We start from the raw sequence: 10,775 nt of genomic DNA, 5'->3' as shown, positions 1-10,775 counted from the left end.
TTTGTGGAAATCTTGAGTTTAATGGCACATACACTGCACACTGTAGCACACTGCAGCCTATAGTGATTTTGTATATGCATATGCTTTCTACACAAACCAACTCAAATCAAATATTTTCAATATTCATATCAACTTGAACATCACTTTTGGAAAAATATTGCTAGGATAATATTTTGGAAACTGAATAAAACCAATTTTTGCATCTTAGGCTTGACTTTCAACAGCGACTTTCAAGACAAAAGAGAGGTGCATATTATAAGAAGGACATGGAACTGCTGGAGCAAGTCCAGAGGAGGGCCATGAAGTTGATAAGAGTACTGGAGCATCTACCCCATGAAGAGAGGCTGAGAAAGGTGAGGCTGTTCAACCTGGAGAAGAGAAGGTTGCATGGAGACCTCATAGCAACCTTCCAGTATCTGAAAGGGGCCTACAGAGCAGCCAGAGGAGGGACTCTTTATCAGGAATTTTAATGACAGGACAAGGAATAATGAGTATAAACTGAAAGAAGAGAAATTTATGTTAGATATTAGGAAGACATTTTTTACTGTGTGAGTGGTGAGACCCTGGAACATGTTGCCCAGGGAGGCCGAGGATGCCCCAACCCTGGCAGTGCTCAAGGCTAGGTTGGATAAGGTCTTGAGCAACCTGGTCTGCTACCCACAGCAGGGAGGGTTGGGACTAGATGATCTTTAGAGTCCATTCCAACTCCTTAACATTCTATGATTCTGTGAACATTGGACTTTGGTTCTCATGTTTCTCCTGTACCAGTATGGCAAATTCTCCCTTTTATCACATGCCATTGATGTCCACAAGCCACAGGCTCCTGCTTGTGAAGTAAATGGGAGCATGTGGTATGGAAGCAAACTGGGAAGTATCTGCACTTCTTGTGTTTGATACAAGTTGTTCCAGGGAGGTTTATTTTGGATATTAGGAAAAATTTCTTCACCAAAAGCACTATTAAGCATTGGAACAGGCTGCCCAGGGGAAGTGGTGGTTTCACCATCAATGGAGGTTTTTAGAAGATGTGTAGATGTGTCACTTGGAGACAGGGTTTAGTGGTGGACTTGGCAGTGCTGGGTTAACAGTTGGACTCAATGATCTTAAAGGTCTTTTCCAACCTAAACAATTCTACAGCAGTGCTATGCTGAGAACCAAACCAGCCATCAAGCTGGCCCAGCATGCAGACTCTGAGGTGCTCTAAAGCTGTTAGGCAGCGCTCATACCCTATTCTGAAAAACGGCATTTAGGATAGAAGACTTCTAGATGACACCCACCTTGAAACCTACAGAGAAAACCTCAACTAAGATCATGGATGACAGCAAAGGTAGAATTTTTGGGGGGACCTTTAAAATGCACTATGTTTTTTTCCTAGACTCCATCCGAAGTAAATGAATATTTCTTACTGACTCGATAGTGTATTAATGGCCCTGGACGCACCATATCCATTGACACCATGTGGCTGAAAAGCATAGTACCAGAGAACACTCAGGTTTCAAAGAAATAGCAATCACACAGAAATGTTCATGCAACGCAACATGAAGACTCCATCACAAAATACCTTTTCCTGACTGCTTTTAGCACCACCCCTTAACGCTCCTGATAGACCTTTTGCTAAAGAGTTCTAAAAGATTTTTTGCTAAAAGATTTCCTATTAACTTCAGTGGGAACAAGCCCCTCTAACATCAAAAACTGACGTTACAGTGGGGATCATATACACACTGAGCGTTTATGTAAAAGTTCCCCCAAAATGATGAGGAAAACAAAAGAAAAGTCACTATTTCCCATAATATTCCCTGTCCGCTGTTCCATTCACTGCCAACACACATTACAAATTTTATCCTCTGCAACTCATTCAAAGCACCAGCCACAGCTGCAAAGTGATTGAAGGCACTGATGCAGGAATGTTATAGGCCACCTGTTGCAAACATTTGTTTAAAGTTATACAATGTACACTGTTCCTTTAAAATAGCTTGGTACAGAGGCAGATTTGGATGTCTGTAATGATATGCGTGCTGTATAGAAAAAAGTAAAATAAAAGAGGATGTTTTTTCTCTGAGTCCAACAATTTCCCTGATATAGTGTATTATGACTGATGTTTTTTATGTGGTGTGCAAGGCAGCCAAAAGTAATTTAAAAACATGTGTTGTTTGTCTCAAAAACAAATGTAAGGGAATACTAGTAAAAGCTGCACTGTCCAAGACTCAGCTAAGCAGTTTAAATTTGTTTTTCTTGAAGGAAATCAGGAAGATGGGACTACATGCTAAATAGAACTAATTTCTTCTTACTATCTACTGCAAAGGAGTAATTTATCTCCAGTACATCGTGTCTAGAAAATGAGCCTCTTTATCCTAACATCAACCAGGTACCAATGTCCCTTTTAGAAGCACTACACATAGTAACACCTGAAAGTATGTGAGCTTTGCATTCTTGAACTTATATTAAAAAGAGGCAAATGACATGTCGACACTGCTGTCCCCAAAGACAAGAGACCAGCTTTCATAGGCCAAGAAATCAAACCCACAGCAAAACATCCCGGTTTAGAGACTGAACGTTTTCCAAATCTTACACTCGGCACAATTCAACCTATGCTCCCATAAATGAGTAAAGAATTTGTGATGCAGAGATGTGTTTCAGATTGTATCTTGGTTTCTTGTAGCTTTGGACCCATGTAACCAAGGGCATGGCTTACAGAGGGTCAGACCGTGCATCCTACTGACTAAGCAGTTTCAATAAATACAGTATTACTTAATGTGCGTCAGAGCAGCACAGATGCTCTGTTAAGGCACTATTTAACTATTCAGGGGGCTAGATCCAAAGTGTACCAAGAACAAGTGAAAAGAGTGAACTGACTACAAAGAACCAGGCTTAAGCTCTGCCAGAGGAACAGAACAGAACCCCAAATTTGTGAAAAACATTGTAAATTCTAAATATAGCTGAAATAAAACAAATAACCCCATCTAAACTAGTTCTGCAGTTAAAACTCTATACATCAGTATTAGAAGGCACTCCCAGTTCAGGAAGTTCAGGCCTCTTCCCATGCTACTACACAAAATTTCCATTGTGAACAACAGTATAGATGAGCATAAATACAAAACCATACATTTTAAGCAGAAGGAAAATTTGAATAAAAATTACTCAAGGAAAGTGACTGCCATATTATTACATGTGCACAAATACACACTCCGTCTCAAAAAGATATGAAAGGGAATCAATAGTCTTATAATTTCTACCTCTGTTAGCTGGCATACAGCTATTAAGTTCATTTTAGTAACTGTGAGTGTTATCAGCTTGGCTTTCTCATTAAAAAGAAATAAGCATTAGATGTCACAGGCAGTGTTCAAGAAGGATAAATTGGCTGCCAGACAAGGAACACGCTCATACACTCACTCAACAGCAATAAGCTCCGAAGCCCACGTTTGCACATTCGTACAGATCTTTAATTCTCCCCACGTGCGAAAAGCAGGTTTAGGTTGTAAAAGTGCTTGCTGCTTCTCACCATCCTTCTCCTCCATCCCACTTAAGCAAAGCACTTAAGCATACAAGGATGTGCTTCAAGTTAAGCAAGCCTGTGTGTCGTTTTGCTGGACTGAATACATGCGCAGTCCATGCCTCCTAAAAGCCTCTTCCACCAACCAACAGCAGGGTGCACAGATGGCATCCAGGGCCACCAACTCACATGGCACTGAGAGCTGTAAACAGCTGTTTGGGGTCATCCCCCTTAAACTGTTGACAAGATGACACTGCAAATGCAAGACAAAAATGATGCCCCAGAGTGCCATTACTAGAAAACTGCCCAAAACCAGAAAAGGTTCAAGGTAACCTTACTTCCGTTGGCCATAAATATACACCAGCTGACACCAGCATTCTCATATGGAAAGACAATTAGGTTTGGTTTTGAATAATTCTGGAAAAATGAAGTCTGTAACGCAGACTGTATCTTTGATGCATTTACAGTAAAACCCTTTCAGAGTAAAATGCATGAGAACATCCTGAGGCCTTATTTTCAAGCATGATTAGCTTATGAATTGGCAAAAAATCTGCCTACCTTCTCTGTAATGATAAAACAAAGAAAAAAGGAAACTGACAACTTTCTGGAGCGTTCAGCAGCTTGTAGATGCAGCACTTTTTGGCTCTTGGATCTGCTCTGAAGTCAGCTTCTTTTTTTTTTTCATATTATTCCCTATTAGAGTGCACAGTGAAATTCAGTATTAAGTGTCATATCTTCAGAACAGAACAAAGTGAGTTCTGGTACCAAGCTCCCATTGCTCTGCTTATCAACACTCCAGTGGAGAAGCAGACAGTGTTTCAGAAAAGCAAAGTAAACTAACATACACCCCTAAAAAACAAGCACAGTTGAAAGCTGGGGTAAAATCGAAGTGGGAATATGGAGCTAAGTTTATTTTTTCTCAATCTGCTTTCTCAGTAACTCTGTGCTTCTTAAGAAAATAACTTCAGTATGAAACTAACAAAGTTTTTCCAGCAGACATTTAAAGAAGTTTTCTGGCACAGCCAGAAATTTACCATATGGGCCAGCCCAGTTCTCCCTGAACACAGCAGGAGTTTGGTCACAGTAATCACTGAAGATGGGCTGGTATCTGAACACAAAATTTTCTTTGGATAATTTATGGAAACCTTAGATGTGAAACAATATGTTTCCTTTTACAGCACCCAACTGCACAGTAAGTTTACATGAAGGACAAACAGCACACAGAACAAGGAGGTCAACGAAGAGTGCTGAAGCAAGGCTGGAGAACCATCTCGGTGGCAAAGACTGCAATCCCTTTCACAAAAGTCACAAGAGGTTATACTTTGCATTACTTCTGAGTTGTAGCTCCTCACCGCTCTTCTCCCTGTTAAAAAAAGTTAGTTAACATTAATTAATGAACTTCTGAGAACTGACCAACAAACTAGCTTCACAAAGAAACCATTTTTAAAGGATGCACTGAACTCTGATGCAGACCTCATCGTACACCACAAAATACTTCCCAGAATTAGTATTTAAGCATAGACATTAATCATTTTTCTTCACCCAGGATATATCAATATATTCAGGGAAATGCTTGTTGAAATGTACACTTTCATAGACTCAATCTCAACTGTTAGACCCAATCTGTCCACAAACCTCGGTCAAACATTTTTAAAGAAATTTTGTCCCTAACTACATGACAAAGGAATTTGGATGCTTTCCCTGTCAGGTTATTGGCTATAACATTTAAGAGCTAGGTCTCTCATTACTGATGGTTTCTCTTTCTATCATATTTGGGAGCTTGAGCTTCCTGAATCTGGGACTGCTTACCTGCCCTAGCTCCTGCTCCTGTATTTTATTCTCCCATTCACTGAAGGGTTGCTACAGAGCCAAACAGATTAGAAGTCTGAAAAATCATATTCATTTCAAAAACATCAATGCATGGTAATTGCTCACAGAACAAGCTTTTGCAAAGTTTTTTTTCCCCTAGTGTGTTGGTTTTTTTTTTTTTTTGAAGGTTTTCATTCCAGCTAGGGACCTTGCAATTTCTTTTTTTATTAGTAGTATTTTTAAACTGAAATTATATTCAGTTTCATTTCAAGCCTCAAAATACTAAAAAAATAAAATAAAATATACAGCTTTATGAGCCCAAATGCTTTCCAAAACTAGTGAAAACAAACTAGTTCTAAACTGTCAGGTAAGAGAATACTGCTGTACTGGCATCCAAGCCAGCTCTTATACCCATGACAGTTGTACTACTGTCACACTGACATCATATTTTTGATAAATGCCAGAGCATGAGAGCTCCTTAGACATCTCCTAACTCTGAATATGACATGAATCTGACTGTCAGTAATCACATAAAATATAGTCCCACAACTTGGGTCACCAACAACAACAGTGATGGAAAATCATTAAAATAAAATAAAAGCACATTCCTGTATTAGATAGGAAGGAGTTCTCTCAGGAGAATTCAGAATCATGACATATGTATATATGTTAACCAATAATATGTCTATGGTATATAGTAATAAGAATGGTATCTTGTAAAACAATATTTGAAATAAATAACTTTCTTGAAGTCAAAGCTTTCTATTTCAGCACTGATTATGTCATGCAAGTTTTTGTTCTCACAGATATTAATTAATACAGTTAAATTTGTATTAGTTTATTAATTGAGAATTTATGGACCACAGTTATTTAAATATAATAAAAATATTTCACATGTGCATTTATATGTAACTTTGTAATACACATATTCATTAGCCTACCTAATGGTGTTTTTCTAACAGATTAGGTCCTGAGCGCTTCTCCTAGGAACTGAAGTATGTGGAATTTAATTTTGGCCATGGACGCTAAGCGTTATGTGTTTGTTTCAAATAAAAACTTGACGTAATTCTTTAAGCCACATCAGGCCTTAAAACATGCTCTACATTAATGGACTGTGTAGTTACATTCACTAATTTCCCATTTTATTTTAAAATTCTGTGATTGAACAAGCATTTCAACCTACATAGAATAAATGCAATCTTCACCTAGCTACAGTAGCACACTTCATAGTATATTTGGTTGTCTTTTGTATTGTGCTAAAACAAACTAACATGAAAAAAATTGCCTATACAACTTTTTTATGCCTTATCTCAAAACAAACCCAAATCCTTAATAATGTTCCAACTGGTTGGTGTAATGAAAACCTAATATCTTCTGCAGCAGTTTGTAATCTTTCTTTGCTATTCATTTTACCCAAGAATTTTATACATCTTTCCCTTTCTCCAAAAAACACACTCTACACACAAAAAACAAACAAACAGACAAACAAAAAACTTTGAAACTGTTCTTACAACATACATCTTTATTAGATAGCTATAGAAACCAAAACACTGGCATTTTCTCCAGTGAAGAATTCTTAGTTTGAGCATGAAACAGATGGTAAAGCTACTTGAGAGAATCTTTAACTTGGTAAGTGAACTACAGTGAAGTTCCTGCTTCATTTTGATAACTTTGGGAACACACTGGGCCAAACTGAAGCCAATTTATATCAGCTGACAACTAAGTTATGACAACTCACACCAGCTGAGGAACCAACCCATTAGGACAATAAAAATACACATGGGAAAACACTATTTGTTAAGAAATTGGGCATGTCAATGTCCAAAAAGGATGCACTTTAATGAAAATAAGTCAACTTCAGTTTAATGTGGCTTTCTCTTCAATAAAATTTATTCTATTTCCATAAAAAAACCCTTTATTTTAAACTTCTGAATCACTAAGTCCTGTTTGAAATGTCTGACACTTACTAGGTTCATAGTAATCCACCACAGTCACTGAAGCATCTTGGATATTTGCCACTTTGAAGTCTCTTGTAGACGGAATATCCACACAAACCTGTGTTGCATTTAGCTAGAAAAACAGGAGAGAAATATCCTGAGAACCCTGGTGGTGGTTTCATGGAAGAGGTAAGGACTTTTAGCTCAGCAGTAGTCATTTTCTAAAGACTTGGAGTAAGGATGCATATAAAGATGCTTATCTTATTTGTAGTCATCTCGGTCAAACTACAGCCTTCTTGAAATGTCTGCCTTCTTATACATTATTTTTAAGGGACTTAATTTAGAAACCCCTTACAAATACAACTGAATGGTACCTATCCAATTAGTCTCACTAAAAAAAAGTAGAACTATTAATTCAATGTGAATAGCAGATGTTGATTTCCTCAAAGAATACAATCATAATGTCTTTCCAAATTTAAGCCAAACAATGTCTGAGTCAAGATTAACATCACTACAAACACATTTTTTTTGTTATTTTCAACTTACAGAGTCTAAGTATAGGTTGACTTTTCCATTGTCTTTTTCCATCTTCTTAACTGTATTGTCTAATGGAACAAAATCTGGTGACACAGAGAAACCACTGAGTAAGCCAACCTCCATGAGGACCATACCACTACGGGAAGCTGTGCCTGAACCAAAGTACCTTTTCAAAACACAGAGACAAAGAAACTTTTAGAAGAAATACAGTAGCCCACTCTCCAAAGACAGTGTTGGATCTTTACATCTCAACTACAGAAGTAATAATGTTTAAGAATACTTAGGAAACAAATGGAACACAACTCTGACAAGAAAAGTTCTAATTATAACAAGCTAATACTTCATTTCTCAATTATTTTGCCTGTTAATTTCAACCACATATGCAAAAGCAGGTTCAGCACAGACAAAACTACAGTACATGAGTCATATGAGAGACTACACTGACACAGGAGGATTTTTCTTTTGACATCTATAAGCGCAGGTTTACATCAACAACACACAAGAAATATTGCAATTACACATGCTTCAAAAGAAGCAATTAAGAAAAGCTGTAGGAATTCTTGTACTGAAATACACATATTTCCTCTTATGAATGCATTGTTTTGCCTTTATTCATTTTGGAGGGTGAGATGAAACTATACAACAAAAAAGTCTCCCAAACCTTTTTAGATTTCCTTCATAGCAACTGATGGTTCCATTAACAAAGTCATTATCAGATTATTTCTCAAAGTTTCAGTTTTAAAATGCATAGCTATGTTATTAACCCAGATTTGAAAAAAAAGATTTAATAAGTTAAGTTCATTTTTCCTGAATAATGTTTATTATTATATCTTCTTCCAATGTGAAAATCAGATGCTGGACTAAAAAGGTTTGCTCTATTGAGCAAGCCTTACCTACCATGGTGCACAACACATGTAGAAAAATTTTATGGTGCTCCTTGCTACAAGTGATACCTGCAAAAGATGGTACTGCTTTAAATAAAGTAGGTGACAGAAGAGTTTCCCCTGCCTTAGCATGGAGGGTAAATGATTATTGTTACACTAGAATAGAAGTGTCTCCAATCCTCATTTTGAAAGCCTGACAGTAGCTGAAAGTAATTAAACTATTTCTCTGTAGAGTTGGATAGCTTATAAAAAAAAAAAATGAGGGAAGAGTTACTTTCAAAGTAATGCTGTTCAGCCTGACAGCATGGCTGATTCAATGCAGATACAACTTTGAAAGAAACACAGCACAACTGCTGACTTCAGTTGGCTCATAAGATTAGAAACAAATGAAACCATCTGTTGGATGATGTGCTGTGCCAAAGTAGCTGCTATTGAAAACAAATAACTGAATTGGAACTGGATGTAATTATTTCTGCATAATTACCAATAAGAGGAGAGTAAAATACCCGTGTTGTCTAGCCAGCGTGGGGTGCTACTAAAATACCAACAGGCAACCAAACCAGCTTGATACTGTCAAGGAGTGACTTAGATATACGCTTATAAGTTATGAGGATTTGGTTGTCTTAACAAGGAAGAGAGGTAGCCTTGGGCATGGGTCTCTTCGACTCCATGGTCTCTTAAAAAAGGGAAAAAATTGACCACTCAAGAATGAACACTAAGAAAGACTTGAAGCTTGTACCTGAAGAAAACTGAGCATGTTTTCAGATGCATCTTATGTTTCAGCTCTTCAGCAATATGAGATACGGGTAAGACCCTTTCAGAGATGATGTAAAGAGGAGAAAACAACACCAAGCTAGTGTAGGCAGAAAGCAGAAACAAGAGAGTAAGTAGAGCCATCAGTGATCAGCTTCTCATGTCTGGAAAAGGTATGCAGGCAATAAGACTGCAAAGGAATAGGCACCCCTAGGTATTTGCTTCCCAGACAGTGAGTTAGCTCCTCTAATTAAGAACCACTTCAATTTGAGTGAGACATCATCTGCTCCACAGTCATAAGTGATACCCCGTGGAGACAACCATGGCCAACCACTACCAAGCTGGTTGAAAGAGGGTGGATATTCTACAGACTAGAGAAACTAAAAAACTGTGAAGTTGCAGCCTCCAGTATCTAACTATGTATATCCACAGCTAGATGCATATGCACAGCTAGACTATGCATACTCACTGGTTGATATTTCAGCAATCTTTCTGTATTTGCCTCCTTTGGTTTCTCTATTAGAAAGCCACATCTTGTTGTAAAGATCATAAGTAGAGCAACTTTAAACTAATTCAGGAATATAAATAAGGCATATATTAGGTACAATTTATAGGGAAAAAAAGTAGAAAAGGATGATGGCCGATCCATCAAGTTAAGCAACCAGAGATGAAGTCTTAGACTAAGGAATAGAATCAGATTTACTAGAAGTTATACCAGTCCACTTTCAATGATAAGAGCTGATGGATCACAATGTTCCAAATAGTCTCTTGAGGTAGTTTTTTTTAATGTCACTAGATTTCCCACTATCCTTTGAACACTTTATAATTAGAGCATCGTCATCATTCTAGAGCCTTCCTGGAGAGACAGAGCACTTCTTGTCTGTATTTTTGAAGCAAAGGTCTTAGAAAGTCCGATTGCTTCAAAAACTTACTCCAGACGCAGCATATAAGCCCTTTACATGTCAGGAGTTTGTGCTAGACTTTAGAATGCTGTTGACGCTCCATAGAAAGTTTTAAAAGAGAACAAGCCCATTCTATTTCAAGAGCTCTCATGTATTCTAGTGTCTCTGCCCACCATCCGTGTCACTGAACTGGATACCACAGACAGATAAAAACAGAGCTCTGGCTTTATGCCTGCTGGCTACTTCCCAGGTTAAATCAATTCTCCGTACTGAAATGACATTCTCTATAGCTGATTATTTGTACGATGGTGTCACCTACAGGCTCCATCTCTAGTTTACAGTTCCCTTGTGGTAATCAGAGCATAAAAGAAGTTCTAGACATATGGTGTTCAAAGTTTAAATAAACAGCAAAAAGAGGGTGTGGATGAAAGGAATGTCAGAGTAATCATGCTGGATCAGGTAGTAT

At 37.7% G+C, this 10,775-nt stretch overlaps 1 protein-coding gene across 1 annotated transcript in view; it reads right to left on the bottom strand.

The window, feature by feature from the left end:
• Positions 1–670: 670 nt before the first annotated feature.
• Positions 671–10,775, bottom strand: part of CD109 (CD109 molecule) — a 73,889-nt gene continuing 63,784 nt past the window's right edge. Inside the window, exons 31-33 of the mRNA XM_027745580.2 lie at positions 7,780–7,936; positions 7,264–7,366; positions 671–4,850 (exon numbers count right to left, since the gene is read on the bottom strand). Of these exons, the coding sequence (XP_027601381.1) occupies positions 4,660–4,850; positions 7,264–7,366; positions 7,780–7,936 (451 nt within the window). The 3' untranslated portion in view covers positions 671–4,659. The remainder of the gene's footprint in view (positions 4,851–7,263; positions 7,367–7,779; positions 7,937–10,775) is intronic.

The sequence above is a fragment of the Pipra filicauda genome, unplaced genomic scaffold (assembly GCF_003945595.2).
Source record: "Pipra filicauda isolate LSUMZ 115617 unplaced genomic scaffold, ASM394559v2 scaffold425_size644529_pilon, whole genome shotgun sequence".
NCBI lineage: Eukaryota > Metazoa > Chordata > Aves > Passeriformes > Pipridae > Pipra > Pipra filicauda.
Note: the sequence above shows the minus strand (reverse complement) of the source record. Positions and strands in the feature narration are given on the sequence as shown.